Source organism: Chiloscyllium plagiosum, chromosome 27 (genome assembly GCF_004010195.1).
Source record: "Chiloscyllium plagiosum isolate BGI_BamShark_2017 chromosome 27, ASM401019v2, whole genome shotgun sequence".
Taxonomy (NCBI): Eukaryota; Metazoa; Chordata; class Chondrichthyes; order Orectolobiformes; family Hemiscylliidae; genus Chiloscyllium; species Chiloscyllium plagiosum.
This window is the reverse complement of record NC_057736.1, coordinates 15,846,723-15,866,332: the sequence shown is the minus strand read 5'-3', so window position 1 is coordinate 15,866,332 and position 19,610 is coordinate 15,846,723. Positions and strand designations below refer to the sequence as shown.

General features: G+C 42.1%; 1 protein-coding gene across 1 annotated transcript in view; it reads right to left on the bottom strand.

Moving 5' to 3' along the window:
* LOC122563591 (PR domain zinc finger protein 1-like) overlaps positions 1 to 19,388 on the bottom strand; it is a 60,697-nt gene extending 41,309 nt beyond the window's left edge. Inside the window, exons 1-2 of the mRNA XM_043717516.1 lie at positions 19,292 to 19,388; positions 9,640 to 9,871 (exon numbers count right to left, since the gene is read on the bottom strand). Of these exons, the coding sequence (XP_043573451.1) occupies positions 9,640 to 9,810 (171 nt within the window). The 5' untranslated portion in view covers positions 9,811 to 9,871; positions 19,292 to 19,388. The remainder of the gene's footprint in view (positions 1 to 9,639; positions 9,872 to 19,291) is intronic.
* Positions 19,389 to 19,610: the final 222 nt, after the last annotated feature.

Here is a 19,610-nt window from a genome sequence, read left to right as displayed (position 1 = left end):
GAGGGGCGGGAAGTGGAGGAGATGCGGTGGAGGGCACCGTCGACCACGTCGGGGGGGTAATTGCGGTCCTTGAAGATGGAGGCCATCTGTGTTGTACGTATTTTGGACTGGTCCTCCTGGGAGCAGATGCGGCGGAGACGAAGGAATTGGCGTTTTTACAGGGGGCAGGATGGGGGGAGGTGTAGTCCAGGTAGCTGTGGGAGTCGGTTGGTTTGTAGTAGATGTCCGTGTTGATTCGGTCGCCTGAGATAGAAACAGAAAGGTCTAGGAAGGGGAGGGAGGAGTCCGGGACTGTCCAGGTGAATTTGAGGTCGGGGTGGAAGGTGTTAGTGTAGTGGATGAGCTGTTCAACCTCCTCGTGGGAGCACGAGGTAGCACCGATACAGTCATCAATGTAGTGAAGGAAAAGATGGGGGGTGGGGCCAGTGTAGTTGCGGAAGATGGATTGTTCCACATACCCTACTATTGTTCCACATACCCTACGATTGTTCCACATACCCTGCTCCAAGGAAAACAAATTCAGCTCTTTCAGTCTACGCATGCAATTGTACCTCTGTATTGCCAGCAATAATTGTGAGATTCTCTGCTACGCCTTCTTCACACCTTTCCTCAAGCCTGATGGCTCAAATTGAACTCAATACTCCAGTTGGTGCTGGACGAGTGTTTTCTTTAAAAAAAAATGTTCAGCATAACTTCAAGAGTTTTGTATTCAATCATATCAGACTCAATACGTTAACTATGCCCCTTTCTCCATAACAACACTCAGGAAGTTTGATACCTACCAAGACAAAGCAGCCTGCTTGATTGGTACCACATCCAAAAAGACTCAGTCACTCCATCACCAATGCTCAGTAGTAGCAGTATGTATCATCTGCAAGGTGCACTGCAGAGATTCACTAAAATCGCCTTAGATGACACCTTCCAAGCCTATGACCAGTGACATCTATTAGAACAAGGGCAGTAAATGCTTAAGAATACCACCAACTAAATGTTCCCGCCAAGCTACACACCATCCTGACTTGGAAATATATCGCTGTTCCTTCACTGTTGTTGAATCAAAATCCTGGAATTTCCCTCCCGAATGGCACTGTGGTCTACCCACACAGAATATATTGCAGCGGTTCAAGATGGAAGCTCACTCTACCATCTTCTCAAAGGCAGCTAGGGACAGGCTATAAATCCTGGCCCTGTCTGCCACACCCAAACTCCAAAACTGAATTTTAAAAAATGATGCTACCAGATTTGCTGAGATTCTCCAACATTTTCTCTTCTTATTTTAGAGCCAATGCCTTTGTTTATTAAGCTCAGGGTCTCATGTGCTTTGTAAATTGCATTGTTAACCTGTTTTGATCATCAAAGATTTTTGTACAAAAACCTGCCAACCAGAAACCCTTCTACCTGTATCCTGTCTTTAATGTGGTGCTGGTGACCTCCGTACTCACTGATACTCATTGTTTCTGAGGCCAAAAATAAATCCATGTTAAATTCTCTTCCTTGTTGACAATTCCCTCCATGACCTCACCCATTCCTATCTCTGTAACTTTTCCAAGTCCTACAAACCTCCAAGATCTTTTGGCTGCTATGATTCTCGTTTCATGCATTCCCTCAATTTCTAAGATTGGCTTTCAGCTGCTAAGGTTTGGAATTTCTTGCCCAAACCATTCTGCCTCCCAATTTCCCTGTCCTTACTTAAGACAATATTTAACACCCACTTAAGGAGCTCAGTCTCAAATTTCATCTTGTAACTTTTCAGTGAAGTACCTTGGGACATTTTATTAAGTTAAGAGGTACTATATAAAGGCAAGCTGTTGCAATTCTATTAGCTTTACCTTGTATCTGACATGTGCTGTACCAGGCCTGTGAGTGTTTGATGGGAAAATATAAAGGTTGTTTCACTTTTATGTCTAACCTGTGCCTTAAAACATTCAATGGCCTATATAGAGGGATGTTTCATTTAAAATGACAGGAGAAAAATCACTCACTCATTATCTGAAATACAGAGATAAATTTCTCTTTATATATTATCCGTTCCACCTAGGCTGCAGGGTAGGCCAGACTGTAATCAACAGGCAGGGCTATGTCACAAACCGACTGTCACTCTAAAATGCACTGTTGGTCTCACTTTTACTTACGAAAAGGTGAGTGCTGCTCTCTTTGCTTTATTCAGGTGGTATCCACCACCATGACGGCCTGTCTTGATGACTCCACTAGTTGCTCACCAATGACACGGAGAAACATTCTACATATTATATTGCCAATGGGAAGAATCTCTTTTTATGCTGTTTTTCTCAATTTGCATGAACGTCTATCAGACAACTAAGTGTACACACCCATGGGTGTAGTAAACCATGAGTAAGTGTTGCTATAATCACAAGGATTTTCAAAACCAAAACATTGTGCTATTCACCTTACACCTCAAATGAAATACAATGAATCTCAAATAATGGCCAATAGTTAATTCAATTTTCTTTTTCACTGAAAAGTTCAGCTTGAATCTTTCTGTGACTAACCTACTGGAACTCAACTGACGCTTGCCATAGCCTCTTACAGACCCTCACCTTGGTCATAACCCTTGTGAATTGAGTTACATGTAAGGGAGCAGATATTTTTCCTTTTTGGACTATAAACTGAAATGATTGCTGAAATACCTGAGGGGGGGGGTGGTTCCTGCATTTTAGAAAAATCAAGCGGTACGTGGTATTAACTGAACACACAATGTTGCCTTTTAAAAGCAATGAGATTATTGCTTCGAGGCAGAGTGATGCAGCAAGTCTTTGAGTTAAGTATGGATAAGGTGAGGGTCTTTTCCATAAGGTGGGGGAGTTAAAACTTTAAGTAGAGAGGAGAAAGTTTTAAAAAAAGACACGAGGGCCAACTTCTTTACAGAGAGAGTAGTTTGGAATGAACTGCCAGAGGGAGTTGTGGATGCAGGAACAGTTACAACATTTAAAAGACGTTTAGTTAAGTACAGGAATAGAAAAGGTTTGGAGGGATATGTGTCAAATGCAGGCAGGTGAGACTAGTTTAGTTTGGGAACATGATCAGCATGGAGTGGTTGGATTGAAGGGTCTGTTTCTGTGCTGCATGATTCATTGATTCTGTAAAGTCTGCCTGACAACAGTCCACTGAATGGTTCAGGGACAAGCAGTTTGTTAAAAAGCTGAGAGTGCAGACTAGACAGGGACCTCCAGAGGCATCAAACTGAAAACCTCTCTCTTCCTCTCTCTCCATGTGGGTGAAAACACAACGGTGAATGATCATTTCTCAAATAAAAAGGAATCGGAAGACAACTTAACTCCCCTTTGAAAGATGGACTTTTAATTTTCAGAATTTTGCTTTCACAGTTTACATTTTTTTTCCACCTAAAGTGTGTCAAATGGTTTGCTTTGGTGTATCGTAGTCATGAATGAGTGTGTGTGAATTTGAGTTTTTAGAACAGGTTGTATAATTTAAGTTGTATAATAATAGATTTGGAACCCTTTCTTTCTTAACTGTCACTTGTTAACGTTAAGTGTATGACAATAAAGAAGGTTGTTTTCTGTTAAAGATGAAATCCACTGTGAATTGCTTTTGTCCTGAATAGCAGCTTGTCAGGCAAATTGGTCACCCTGGCGATCTCAGTGGGATTATGTAACATCTTGTGGGAGAGTGGGGCATGGTTATCAGGGTGTTCTTCCCAATTATGTTGCACCAGAGACCTATTTTAGTTAGCTCTGCACTGCTCTCTGTCCAGCTGAATCTCAATGGCAGTGCAGGTCTCTTATTCTTTTACTCAAACGCTGAAGAAATTCCCTCAGCCATCTCATATCAGCCTTGGCAGTTAGAGAGAGGTTGAGCGGGAACCCTGGCGACTGATGGGGTACTGCATCACTGGATGGGGCAGCTCAGGTGGATATAAAAGACCCCACCGCAATATTCAAAGAAGAGCAGCAAGGTTTTCCTGATGTTCTGGTGAGCAATTGCTCCTCATTCACCAGAATATGTGGTCATTTATCACACTGCTCCTCATGGGAACTTTGTTGTATTATCTGCATTGTCATAGGATGTTCTGAAGCATTTTACAACCAGAGATCCTGAAGGCATTAAAAGATTCTTTATTTGGTAGTTCTTCATTTTTTCAGCCACAGTCATAGCAAACAAAAACAAAGTCAGTTAGCCTTTCAGTTGATGGAAATTATTTCTCTCTCAGACTTTCGATGCAAGCCGAGCACAAAAAGCCAATAGGCGCTAGTTAATCAGAGGCCTTGGATATAACTTACCAACCTGCTTTGAGGATCATTCTCAGCAATTAATTGAAGCAGCTTTGATTGTTTCTGTTGTGTTTCACAGAGTTCTTTCTGCACTGAAATTTTGTATATTTTCGCTGTGCCTTGGTTGGATCATTGGTTTCACAGCTGAAAATGTGTTGCTGGAAAAGCGCAGCAGGTCAGGCAGCATCCAAAGAGCAGGAGAATCGGCGTTTCGGGCATGAGCCCTTCTTCAGGAATTCCTTAAGAAGGGCTCATGCCCGAAACGTCGATTCTCCTGCTCCTTGGATGCTGCCTGACCTGCTGCGCTTTTCCAGCAACACATTTTCAGCTCTGATCTCCAGCATCTGCAGTCCTCACTTTCTCCTCATTGGTTTCACATACAACTCAAGGGCATAATGCACCACTCATTATGAACGTCACCAGAAAATGACTCACTGACACTTACTCTGCTGGCAAGGAAACTCCACAGCCAGACACATACATGGTTCACAAGCAACCAGTTTCCGACATCCTTCCATTCCTGACTCTTAACTGGGAATTTCATAAATGTTTACTCGTGAGGCAGTCACACACTGACTGTTGAGGACAGAAATCCCCATAAGAAGCGTCCTCACTCTTTCAAACTCACTTATTAGTCTGTCTACTTCATGACATACAGGATTTCTATTTGGATTTGAAACTGTTGCTAGCACAGATCTGAGAATCTGTCTGTTACAGTTTACCTTGTTTCACGGTTTGTTAGCTCAGTTGACTGGGTAGCTGGTTTGTGATGCAGCGTGATTCCAACAACGTGGGTCAATTCCTGCAGTGACTGAGGTTACCACGAAGGTCCCACCTTCTTGACCTTGCCACCTGCTTCAGGTGTGGTGACCCTCAGATTAAACCACCAGCAGTCATCTCTCCCTATTGAGAGAGACTGGGATGATGGTGATTTTACATTTACCTTTATTAGGAACCATCAACATGTTGAGGCGTTACACAGTAACACACACTTGTACACAAAGGCACGGCTGCTCTCAATGCAATCTGAGGGATTTCACTCAGGGAATAGAACTTTCTCACATTGTATTTCTCTGCTTCTGCACCAAACTCTCCAAATATCGCAGGTTACATACCGAGTTGAACTCCCTCTACGCTGTCCATTTAACATACCAACAAGGCTCAGTCTCTCACGACCCAGTTTGAGACACAACCAATGAAACAAATTTCCATTTCCAAAATCCAATCCTCCCTCTCTCCAAGTCTCCCTGTGATAGATTGCTTCCTTGGTGCATGTTTTCATTTGAAACATAAGAATTTGGAGAGAGCCATTTCAGCCCCTTCGGCTTGCTTTATTATTAAATTATATCATGTCTGATCTACAGCTTCAACCAATTTGCCTGCCTTAGTTCCATATCCCTTGATAACTCCCCAATAAAAATCTACCAGCCTCATGGCCCCGGAGATCCAAATCTCCAGTACTGTTTGTGTAAAGAAATACAAGATTCGAGGGTTAAGTCTTATCTGCTGGCATACAATTCAACCCAGCCTAATAACCATTGGTCCTAGTTGGTTACTTTTCATTACAGCCCTTTATAAATATAGTTTGCACACAACCCTTTGTGTTCTCATTCAGAAAAAATTCAGTTTTCCTAATTTTTAACTTACTAATTTCAGTCCTTTATGGCCTAGCACAAAATCTAAGAAAATAAAGTCATATTATTATAGAGCATGGAAACAGACTTATCCATACCAATCAGGTTTCTCAAACTAAACACGCCCCATTTGCCTGCGTTAGGCCCATATCCCTCTAGGCCTTTACTATTCCTGTACTTGTCCAAAAGTCTTAAATCTTGCAATTATATCTGCATCTACCATTTCCTCTGTTAGTTTATTCCATATCCACACCACCACTGTGTGAAAAAGTTGCCCTTCAGGTCCCTTTTAAACCTTTCCCCTTAAAATTATGCCTCTAGCTTTGAACTCCCCCACCCTGGCAAAAAGATCTTTGCTATTTACAGTATCAATGCTCATGATTTTATGAACCTCTATAAGGTCACCCCTCAACCTCTTACCCTCCAGTGAAAACAAGTCCCAATCCCTCCAGCCTCTCCTTCTGACTCTAGTCTCATAATATCCTTGTAAATCTTTTCTGTACCCTTTCCAATTTAACAATATCCTTCCTATAGCAAGGTGACCAGAATAATGTTTAGTGTTTCAAAAGTGGCCTCACTAATGTCCTATACAGCCTCAACATGATGTTCCAACTCAAATGTTCTGACCAATGAAGGTAAGTTTACCAAACACCTTCTTCACCACCCTGTCTACCTGTGACGTGACTTTGAAGGAACTATTTACCTGAACCCCTAGGACTTTCTGTTCGACAACACTCCCCAGGGTCCTACCATTAACTTTGTAAGTCCTGCCCTAGTTTGTCTCACAAGCCGAATTTTTTCTCCATATTTGGAGATAACTTTGACTCCTCCCCAAGTTCTTTTGTCAGATCAGCCCTCAGTCATCTAAACTCAAGGGAATATGTCAAGCCATGTTTGTTTACCTTTATGATAGAGGGTTTGGCTCCACTTTAGGATTTCAGCACATGATCTATGCCAATGCTCCTTAATGAGTGCTGACATTGACCACTCAGATTAGGTATTAATACTGAGCCACCATGACACTCTCATAACTTTATTGTAAGAAAAGCAGGCAATGTTTCTCAATAGGAACACAAAGGGTGGTTATGTAAACTATCTTCGTAATGAGCTGTGGGCAAGTACCCAAAAGGAACCTAATTAGAACCAACGGGCATTAGTTTGGGTTAAATTGCTTGCCAGCAGATAAAAGCTAACCCTTGATGCTTGTATTGCGCACCGGAGACAGTGTGTACACACACATGAACATACTTCAACCTAGAGACAATTCAGCTGGATACTGAGCTCAGCTCCCTGTGACACAGACATCACCAATTGCGTGTCAGTTCAGAGACTACTCTGTTAAGATAATCGTCACAAATGTAGGTAGAACAACAGAGCAGCCTGCTATTGGCAGTGCAAACTGTCTGGCAGCTAGATGACTTGTCATACTCACATGCAGTTATTTTGGTGACACTTTAAATATTCCATTAAGTGCAGTGAAATCACCCTGGCCAAAATCCCCTCAAGAGCTGTTGTCAGTTTGTGGCTGTGTATGTGAGCCTTTTCCTGTCTTGCACTCATCTGATACATGTGCAATGATTTTCCCTCACCTCTTGGGGTGAGGGGTTTTCAACCACCAAAAAAGTGGCAAGGTGGTGGAAGGATTGGGCAGAATTGGTTTACCAAGGAGTCTCAGCAAAATCTGGGATCTCCACCCGCAAGAGCCCAGAGAAATAGAACCGCTGATATCCCGTCCCCACCTAGTGGGTTTTCCACCTTCACATATCTGCTGTGATCCAGGAGCAAGGTGTAGAAGTCAGGAAATGCCAAAGGATTTTGACTAGTCTTGGGCCTTGTCCATCCAAGTTTCAATTTTCATATGTTATTTAACATCTATCAATCAAAAGATAACCAATGTAATCGTAAGCAGTATTTGCATTTCCATGGTACCTCTTCCAATCACATTATCGTATATTCCACAGCCTTTTACATGCACTGGAGTATATCCAAACTGTGGTTAATGCTACAACATTGGAAACAAAGCAGTGGCTTTGTGCACAGCAACGAAATAATGATTAGATAATCTGTCCAGGTGCTGACTGAGAGGTGGATATCGGCCGTGTGAAATGAGGGAAAGCTCCCCTGTTCGATTTTCAAATTGTGTCATTAGATCTGTTATGTCCACCCAAGATAGAAGACTGACACAATTTCAGCATTCCCTTCATACTGTAAACATTAGAGGGGAGGTGGTGTGATGATGATATTCCTAGCAATCCTGAATCACAGAATCCTTACGGTGTAAGCAGCCATTCAGCCCATTGAGTCCACACTGCCCCTCTGAAGAGCATCCCACCCACCTACCCTATAACCCTGCATTTCCCATGGCCAATCCATCTAACCTGCACATCATTGGATTGTGGGAGGAAACCGGAGCACCCAGAGGAAACCCACGCAGAAACAGGGAGAACGTTACAAACTCCACACAGGCAGACAGTCACCCAAGGCTGGAATCAAACTCAGGTCTCTGCCGTAATGAGGCTGAAGTCTCAACCAATGAGCTGTCCTGCCACTCCTTATGCCCATGCAAATGCTTTTGAGCCATAGGTACATAGCACAATATGGCAGCTGACGGAATTTAAAATCTACTAAAAGTTAATTAATTGAAGCAATTTGGAGTTGAAAACTGGTCTCAGGAAACTCAGTTATTGTCATAAAATCCCAGCTGGTTCACAAATGTCCTTGAGGAAGGGAAACCTGCTGTCCTTACTGGGCGTAAATCTGACTTGATCCAGACTCACTGCAACACGGCTGGCTCGTAATTGCTCCCAAGAAATCAGGGGTGCACAACTGCAGGCTGGTCAGTGAAGTTCCAGAACCTACGAATGGATACAACTATAGATTTCAGAGCTCAGTCTCAGGAGTGGAACATAAACCTACAACTTTTGGACTCAAAATGCATAAATGTTACCATTTCCAGTTACCTTCCTAGCAAAAAGCATATCCTGCTTGTTATGCCAGGCACTAAGTAGTCTAATCAGCAGTCCCTTTATTTCTGTTGGGGCTAGGGGTTTGCAGTGGTGTCTCTCCCAGACCCACAGGGAAATGATACTAGCTTGCATGTGATGTGGGCCTTGCCTGCTCATGCCTACCTATGATACCACCCATTTCCCTGAAATCTGGCAGAATGTCTGGGCAATGTACCAATACAAATGTGGCCAGTCTGGAAATGTACAGCAATCATATAGCACAGGATGAGATCGTTCAGCCCATCATGCTTGTGTTGGATGTTTGAAATAGTTATCCAATCAGTTCTACTTCCCTTACTTTTAAAATCACAAATGCTTCCTTCTCAGGTATTTCTTTAATTTGCTTTGGAAAGCTTGGTTCAACGAGTTTCTACTGTCCAGACAGGCAGTAGATTTCTGATCACAAAAGTCCACTGCAGAAATGTTATGTTCATCCTGTCTCCAGTTCCATTGCTTTCACTTAGGTCTACAATACCTGTCTGTAGATCATGCTTTGGACATCACATTGCTTCGAATGAAAGTACAAAGTGATCCTTTCTGTAATAGCTTTGACCTTGGACCATCAAGAGAAAAGCAATGCATACTGATCTGCCAGTGACCAATCCCAAGAATAACAATGAACAAGTCCTTGCAAGCAGAAATTGACAGTGTGAATATTTATATGAATTTGAATTTATTTTTGCAATATACACTTGACATTACTGTGTGTTGCTCAGAGATATTAGGTCAGTTGGGCTCAGAGGGACTTACCTCATTGGTAGCTGCATACTTAAAGATAAGGTTTCGGGGTATGGAAGCTCTGGCCAGAGGAATCTCAGCATATTTTACTGGGTCTGCAGGTTGGTCATTTACAATGTAGGTGCACTTCTCTTCCAAATCCACCTCTGTCCACTGGCTCATATCTGAGATCTCAGCTTTCATCTTCCTACCTTCTCAGTGTCTCACTCACTCCAAGGTGACAGGACCAATAACATCGGAAAACCTGCAAATTGAAAAGCATGGGATATATATTTTAAAAAAGGAATGAAATTGTGTTTCTATAGCACCTTTCACAACTTCAGAATGTCTCAAAAGGCTTCGCAGCCAATGATGTCCTTTCTGAAGTCTAGCCACTGAGGTAACATAGGAAACATGACAGCCAATTTGCACACAACAAGCTCCAAGAAACAGTTGTGCGATAAATGACCTCCCTTAGTGAGTTAGGGTGAGGGATATGTATTGTCCCCAAGCTACCAGCGAGCACTCCCATGCTCTTCTTCCAAGTAACATTTTGCAAGCTTTTACAACCTCCAGAGAGGGCACACATGGTTTAAAGATTCATTGAAAGGAATACATCTTCAACAGCATAGCAGTCCTACACTGCTGTACCGGAAGTTTCATTAGGTGCTCAAATACTTGGATCTTCTGACTCAGGCAAGAGAATGATGTCCATGGCTAACAGTTAGTTATTATTACTGTTGAATGCATGATGCAACTTCACACTGGCAGTTGTGCAAAATTCAACATCTTCCATGAAGGAGGAAAGCAAGAGAAAGATAAGCAGTGCTACGAGATGTTGTGAAAGGTGACATGTACCCAGCAACTTTATCAAGACTGCACATGGCTGCCTACCCTAAGGAAGGTAAAGAAGTAAAATACCTGACCAGATCCTACCTCAACATCTTTCCACAGTTTATGCAACTCCATAACAAGGAAAGGGAGCAAAGAGTTGTAAGGCCAGGGGTGTGCAATTAGGGGATGGGGCCGGGGCTAGGAATCAGAGCTGTAGATAGTTGCCAAAGAAAAGTAAGTGAAGTGTAGCAATGCCAACCCCGCTGCACTCCCCTCACCATGTTATTGTAGACAGCAGTGGACATCCGTTTGATGTATTTTTTCAAGCCATTTCAAAGAGGTGCCCTCTTGCCCAGAGGTGGCTTCCCTTTGGTTTAGAGATAAAACAGTTGGACGACTATTTATTAAAATAAAAATCGCTCACCTCCACCCTAAATTAATTTCTAATTTTGCTTCACTGACCAGCTAAGATTTGGAAATAGAGCATTTGATTGGGTACTATTTGTATCTACTGGCGAATATCGGAGACCATAGGTCGTCCTCAAAATTCAGCAGCTGCCACCATGATTTTTCAACAATCAATTCTGTCCGCAACAGATGAGAGGAAAGCATGGGACAACTACAGGTGTAAGTTAACCTGAGTCTTTTTACTCCCATTTGCGCAGTTCTTTGTTGAGTAAGGATATCTAGCGATCTCAGTCTGGGGATAACTTTTAACCAAAAATGGTCTTTTCGATGGAGTTTCATGGAGACTTTCTCTTCCTGAGCTCCAGCAAGTTACCTCAAACAGTACTCCGTTGTTCCACTCACTGTGTGTGTGCCATGCCTCCATGTCATCACTCTTATGCTACCGTGCACTCTGTACCATTAAACCTTCTGACATTTATGCCATGGGCACTTTATTTAAACATCAGCTGCACATTACGTCAGACACTGCCAGCTTGGTCTGAAGTTGCAAGTTGAATCAACACAGTGTCCATAGACTGGAGGACCACCCAGCAATACTGCAAAAAAAAAAGGTTTTTAGAGTCACTGGATTCAAAACATTAACTCTGCTTTCTTCCCACAGATGCTACTAGACCTGCTGAGTTTGTACAGTAATTTCAGCAATATAAGGTGTCAGGTGAGCTCCAAAGTACAGTAGTATAAGTTGAGCCCCAAATATGCCAGGATGATGAGATGCTTTGTCAATGACAACCTACATGAATAAAGGTGTTGGTGGTTACTATGCATGGAGTGGGCACTGAGGTGTCGGAGAATGTTGGCCAAGATACACACCCTGAGAAAAGCCAGCAAGTTGCAGCTGCCTGTGCAAGCTCTCGTTTCTCTCCTCTGGAAAAATGGTAAATTGCGTGTAAGTGAGGGAAAATTAGATAATAAAGAAATGTTAATGCATGCAGATAGGCTTCTCACCGTTTCTTAGTGAGATTGCCATCTTGCAGTTGAAGGCTTGAGAGTAAAATTTGATTTTGTTTCCTGAAGCATTGAAAATCTCCTTTTCCACAGCTGTCATATTTTGCTGACTGATGCTGGCAAATAGGACTAGGTCAGATTGGGATGTCTGGTCAGCACGGATGAGTTTGACTGAAGGGTCTGCTTCCATGCTGGATGACCCTATGACTTGCCATGTCCATATTATTCAGAGTCTGGAAAGAGTCTGCCCTTTAAAACGGTGATTGTATCACTTCCTGATTTCACTTATGAACAACATTGTTCTAATGTTATGGTTGTCCCAATTTGGTCACTGGCTTTCACTGGAAGTAGTGTCTCTGTATCTATCCTATCACAAGTCATAATTTTAAACAACTTAACAGAATTACTATTACATGTGCTACATAGCGAACGCAACAATTTGCTTTTACATAACACATTTAACGTACAACAAATTCCCAAGATGCTTCAAAAATGGATTAACAAACTGAATTTCAAATCAATTCACCTAAAGAGGTGTTACCTCACCTGGCTGATAACCTGGGTGCAGGTTTTGAAGATTGTCTTCAAGGCAAGGGGATTGAGAAAGGAAATTTCATAGCAAAAGGCTGAGGCAGCTGAGTCAGCAGCAATGAAGATCTTCAAATCCAAATTGTGCAAGAGGCCATAATAGGATAAGCGCAGAAATTTCAGAGGGTTATGGGCTGGACACAGGGAAAGGTGAGGGATTTGAAAACGAGGATGAGAATTTTTAACTTGACGCATTGGTTAACCTGGAACCAAGGTAAGGGGGAGAACAAAGGGTGAACTGAGTCAGAAATGGACAACAAAGTTTGGGTGACTCAAGTCAATATGAGCTAGATATCCTTGGAGGTGCCTGCCTCCAAGGATATCTAGCTCATCCATACTGTGCTCCACCCAATGATGCATCAGTGAGGAACATTCTGATGAAGGATTCCCATCCAAAGTGTTATCAGTCAGTTCTCTCGACATGTACAGCCTGACCCACTCAGCACAAGGACAATGTCTCTCCAAAGCGGATGGAAAGTAACAATCAGGTGAGATTTTCTGTAAGACGCTTTAATGTTCAATCCAACAGGTAAATGCAGTGACTGATCTGGATTTAACGAGGATTGGCTACTTGATCCGGTTCCAGCTTTCCACTCCAAGCCCTTATGGGATTTCTCAACTCGGATAAGTATTTTGTTAAACAGAGTACAGCTCCAATAACTTTCTAAATAAATCCAATCCTACTTACTGAAACAAAGCAGGTATCATTTTAACCTGAGTGCCCAGTGGGTGACCAATTGGATTTACTTTTCACCAAGAACAACTTACATTTCTCTGGCACCTTTGATAGCACCACAATTCTTCACAGCAGTGAACAGGTAGAATTTGTTGCCGAAACATAAGAAAATATTAGGATAGGCCACCAAAAGCATAGTCAAAGAAGTAGCTTTTAAAGAACATCTCTGAGGTGCAGTGAGGGTTAGAGAGATGGAGAGATTTAAGTAGGGAATACACACACACACACACGATTGGACACAAGAGGTTCCTGTTATCCATTGCTCAGTATCAACAGCAGGCAGTGTATTTATCCATTAGCTTATCCATTTATCCATATTCATCCATCAAAGCAGTGTTCAATTCTCCTTTAAAGAGAGCGACACTCTGGAAGGATCCTCTGTGCCATCAGCTATTGTTAAACATTACTCACTCATGTCAGATCACAGAACAGTTCAGCACAATGTCTGAGGTCTTATTTCTGAAAATATATTTTGCACTAAAACTTGACAGCAAGCACTGACATGTACCAAGGAGTTGCTCCTGCGATGATGTTTTGGCTGATAAGGCCTCAGGAAGATAGCAATTGTTCAGTATTATGGCGAAGGGCGAGGGTGTGGGGTGCGTATTCTTCACTCTGGCTGCATTACATCACCTCTAGCCTCTTATCATCCCACCCCATAGTGCTACCATTGACTGCTCATCATGCCCACCCTCACTATGCTCATCTTCCCATAGTCAATGAGAAGATAAACAAACAGTCATTTCATTACCTGACGGATAAGTTAACGAACTCCCTTTCTCCTTATCTCCAATATTAGGAATAATTATTTAAAAATTCAAACTCTGATGCAGAGACTACAGTTCAAGAAGACAGCTCACCATCACCTTCTCAAGAGCATCTCAAGGTGGACAATAACTGTTGGCCCAGCCAGTGATACCCATGGTCTTTTTTTTTTTTAAAAAAAATAACAGCGCTATCCCTACATTTATTGCATTGGATTTATGCACCAGTTTCTCTCAGGGGGTCATGAGTCTTGAATTCCTATCTTCAAAAAGTGGTGGAAGCAGATTTTTTGAATATTTTTAAGGCAGCAGTGGATAAGCAAAGGAGAAAGGTAATGGAGGAAAGGCAGGAATGTGGAGTTCATGTTACAACGACCATGACCTTATCAAAATGGTGGAGTTGGTTCAAGAGAGTAAATGGACCATTCCTACCCCTAACTTGTAGGTTTATTTGCAATTATTCATTTTATTTTGAAACTATTCTTAATAATTTTCTTCCCCACCAGTTTAACAAATGAATTGCTCTCTCACCATGGTTCCCAATATAGCATGCACTGTGATCAAGTCAGAAGGTCATGCTCCATGCCTCTCATTCTGTCCTGTAATATGCACAGAGAAGGCACTGGAAAAATAGGTCAGATTGTCAGCACCTAAAATCAAGAACAATAGATATTTCAGGTGGGGAAATGTTTCAGTTCTGTTACAGGTGTCACCTGCAGTAATATTATCATCTATCCTATGTCTTTCAGGCTCTGACCCAGTTTGTGAATTTTTCAGAACATGTGAAATTTCCTTCCATCTCAGGACAGTCAGGGACTTCGTTAACTGACTGAAGCAAAATACATTCACAGGTAGTTACACAATTGCACAAAGGAAATATAGAAGTGTTGAAACGGAGGACTAATTTACCATGGTTAGTTTCACATTGCACATTTGAGAAAGAAAGTCCTGTCACTCAAAACGTATTAGAACTGATAATCTGACATCTATTCTCGGAAGTCCTTTTAGAACTTTTTACTGAGGGAGCCTCAATACCAGAAACCTATCTCACCAGAACTGTATCTTTGGAAACATCGAGGCTGCATTGGTTATGTCTGATCTCCAACTCTTCCATGTCCATAGCTTATCCATAATTTGAACACAACAGTGACCTGAAGAGAATTTTATTGATGTTGTGGGTCTACCTACAACAAAGAGACTGCAGTTCAAGAAGGCAGCTCACCATCACCTTCTCAAGACCATCTCAGGATGCACAATAACTGCTGGCCCAGCCAGTGATACCCATGTTCTTTTTTTAGAAATATAACATTGCTGTCCCTATGTTTGATGCAACACTGGCACTGGATTTATGCACCAGGTATACTCTGAACAAGTACAACATCATAGTCACTGTATTAATTACCCTGGGCTAATAATTTGCACACATCAGTTTAAATACAACCAAAGGACAATCTGATTTGGAATTCAGTTAATTAATTATATCTAGAATGAAAAAAGGTACCAGTAATTGTCAGCATGAAATGGACTGGATTGTTGAAAATCTAGTTCATTAACATCCTTCAGGGAAATTAATCTGCTGTCCTTCCACAATATGGCCTATCCGTGATGCCATATCCATAGTATCATTTTACTGCCTTCTGAATTGATCCAGCAACTCACTCAGTTGTATCAAACCATTTACAAAGTAATCACTGTGGGTGTACATTCAAAGGTGGTTCACCCCAGCTTCTCAATGGCACTTAGAGATGGTCAATGAATACACAGTTCTTTTGGCAATATTCACATTCCACTGATTAAAATAATGGTGGTGGCAGATCTGTAGAATGACAATGGATAACAGGATACAGGATACTGATCCACAATAATTACACATAAAAACGTGACAGGATGACAGGGACAAGAATAGCATTAACCAGATTAACAATTCCCAAGTTAGTGCTCTATGGCACAAAGTGCTGGTAAAGTCAAGGGCTGTGAATTGGTGCTTTCACACAGAAAATGTACAGAACCATAGCATTGCAAAATTTCCACCAATTCCTTCATCCTCCTACAATAACAAGAAATAGAGATTTTGTTTAGGCTTCTTAAGTCATGAAGCAGTATTTATAATGTGCCTCAAGTGCAGTTTATCACAAATGTTAAAGAAGTTCAGCTGTTGGTCAGCCAGTTATTAAAATGCAATTTTTTTATCACAGTATATTCTGCCATGGGTGTACCTTTTGCACAAGACTCTGATTGCTTATTTCGCAGGTTAATATTTAAATTGGTGGAGCATATGGGGCAGATAGCTCACCTCCCTGAGTCCCCCAACCTCCCAGCCCCAATGGAAAGTCAGTAATGAGCTAACAGATGAAGAACAAGCCTGTCCCACTGTCTTAAAGCACTGCTGGTGGGCTAACCGAGTGCTGAGAGTGACCTCTGCCCCTCATTGAGGGGAAGCTCAGCTTCAAGAGCTGTTGGAGAAAGTGAGGTCTGCAGATGCTGGAGATCAAAGTTGAAACTGGATGCTGCCTGACCTGCTGTGCTGTTCCAGCAATAAAGTTTCAACTTCAAGAGCTGTTGGCTAATCAGGAGGGGCTCCAGCAGAAACCAGCAGCACCAGAACTTCATAGTGGACACTGCTGGAACTGCAGGCAATATCCCAGTTATAGCATGGATCAAGACAAGCCGGGGCGTTGGGCAGGGGACATTTACCACTTAAGGGAGGGAGCAAAGAGGTTGGATCACTGTTTGAAATTGAAGGACCATGTGGGTAAGTCGGAAGAGAATGTACCAAATTCTGAGAGGGGAGGGGAAATGCCAAGGATTGGGCCAACTGCGCTTTTAATAAGATGTATGGACTCTCAGCTATTTATTTACACAAGGGGGGGTGAGCTGCTCATTTAGCTGTCCACCCACCCTCTATATTATAGGACTGAGCTTGGATTGGAGGGTGGGGGTGAAGAGCAGTGAAGGTGGTACCCTGGTCACCTGATGGTCAGACATATTTTACGTGCACCTTCACTCCCCTGCAACCCCTCGCCAATGGGGTTATGCAATGTGCAATGGTGGGAATTTCAAACTACCCCCATTAGCAGAATATTTGTCGCAAATGTGCCTCATTGCAACCACTGTGTCAATGTTCTTGAGTAACGTAATTAAAGGAGTTATATGGTAACTCGTCCACTGTATGGAGAAGCCAACACCATTATAAAGTCAGGTAGCAACAGCAATGGAAACTGAAACATTCAACTTATAAGAAGAGAAATGTAATCAGGCTCGATTACACTAGCAGCAGACACAGATAACATGTACAATCACTGGCCTTGCCAAGCTGAAGTGATCTCACTGCACCAAGCTGATAGGAAGGGATGATCACAAATAAGGTCTCTTGATCCTCCATCAGAACAATGGCCTTGAGAAAAGCATGACTCAGCAATTTGCCTGTGAAACCCACTAAATGCACTGAAAATTCCACCAACAAACATCATCTTTTACACAGTGGTTAACTCTTTGGCCTCTGAGTTAAAAAGCTATGCAGTCAAGTCCAACTCCATGACGCTGATCACATAGCCCAGACTGACAGTCCCAGCACAGTAGAGTCAGAGTCATAGAGATGTACAGCATGGAAACAGACCCTTCGGGTCAACAAGTCCATGCTGACCAGATACCTTAACCTAATCTAGTCCCATTTGCCAACAGTTGGCCCCTAAACTCTTCCTATTCATATATCTTTGAAATGCTGCAATTGTACCAGCCTCCACCACTTCCTCTGGCAGCTCATTCCTTAAGCACATCACCTTCTGCATGAAAAGTTGCCCCTTAGGTCCCTTTTATATCTTTCCTCTCTCACCCTAAACCTATGCCCTCTATTTCTGGACTCCCCCACCCCAGTGAAAAGACTTTGCCTATTTATCCTATCCATGGCGCTCATGATTTTATAAACCTCCATAAGGTCACCTCTCAGCCTCCAATGCTCCAGGGAAAACAGCCCCAACCTATTCAGCCTCTCCCTATAGCTCAAATTCTCCAACCCTGGCAACATCCTTGTAAATCTTTTCTGAACACTTTCAAGTTTTACAACATCCTTCCGATAGTAGTATTAAGACAATACTGCATTGTTGGAGAGGCCTTCTTTGAGAAGACATTCAAACTTGGCCATGTTAACTTCTCAGGTGGATATGAAAGATGCCATTTTGAAAACAAGCAGGGTATTTATGTTGGTGTTCTGGCCATAACTATCCATAAAAAACACTGCTCAAACTGCTCATCTGGTTATTATCACCTTGCGGTTTTGGGAGCTTGCTGAGTAGATGTTACTGTTATAATATAAAGAAATGTAACTACATTGCACAAAGTACTTTGTTAACTGTACAACCTTTTGGCGTGTTCTTGTATCAAGAAGCATGCCATACTAATATGAATGATTTCTTTTATGCTGTTAAACAATTCCATAGAAAGTGCACTTGTACCCATACATGAAACTCCCCACAGTCACAATGGAGGGAAAAAATACATAGGCCACTGTGCACTGACTAAATCTCAGGCACACATGGGTTTGTCTGATCAATGAGGAGTCCACCCAGCACTTAGGACACAGCAATAAAGGAATGCATGTTGTCTTTGTACTCAATGTAATGATACACAAGCCAGGGAAATCCTTTCAATACAATGTAGGAAATTATTCCAATCTTGATTTCAAATCTTGCAACTTTAGTTTTGAAGCTAAAAATGATCAATAGGTATGGCTGTTGCCTGAAGGGATCATGTCTGTGTGAGGGGATGGTGGAGTTAACGGGTTAAGTGTCCAGCAATAGTTTTATTATTTCAAAAGAATGAATAGCAGCAAAATGTAAGTGGCACTTTGTTTGTGATTCAATGCCCGTTTACATCATTGTCTTTTGTGACTGTGGGAAAAGAAACTTAAGTTTTTTCAAAGCTGGTAGGCCATTATAAAAGCTACATTAATTTCTTGTTATTAGTTATTCAACCAATCAGCTGAGCTTTGACAGGGAATTAATTACAGCTTGTCAGATAGCCTCAAATCCTGTATCAGCCTTGTTTGACTTGAGCAAGGGGCAAAAGTGGTTGTTGAATGCAGACCAACTAAAGATGATTTCAGACTTGCCAATTCTTTACGTGTTGATTTGTGAAGAGTGCAAGTTTTTAAATTCCAAATCACTACTATTCCACCCTCTGCTGTCCTGCTCTCTGGCATTTCACCCTGTACCTAAACTCTTCATTCAAACAGACATTGTCCACTTGTGCCAGACATAAGCCACAATGACTACATACACGACAACACAAGCTCTGCAATATCTCTAAATAATATTGTCAATGAATGTCCTTGTTTCAGATAAAAAGTACTTACATGCCAAACTTTGCCTCTACATTGCCGTAATCAACCTCCCTTCCATACCCCGTTCCCTGCTCGAACAATTTAAATCCTCATCCTTCCTTCGTGTTTGAAGTCCTCTCAAAATCACCCTCGCGGTCCTGGGCTCCCAAAACTTTAGGCAGCACAGGGTCAGTCTCCTGACTCACTCATTGGGCTAGAGTCACCCAATCAAATGGGACCCAAGATGACTCTATCGACATTCAGTTTTGTTATAGGCTGCCAAGGATCCCAACAATCAACAGATTATTTCAGATTATCCAATCAAGTGGGCATTAATGATTTAGTCAAAGGA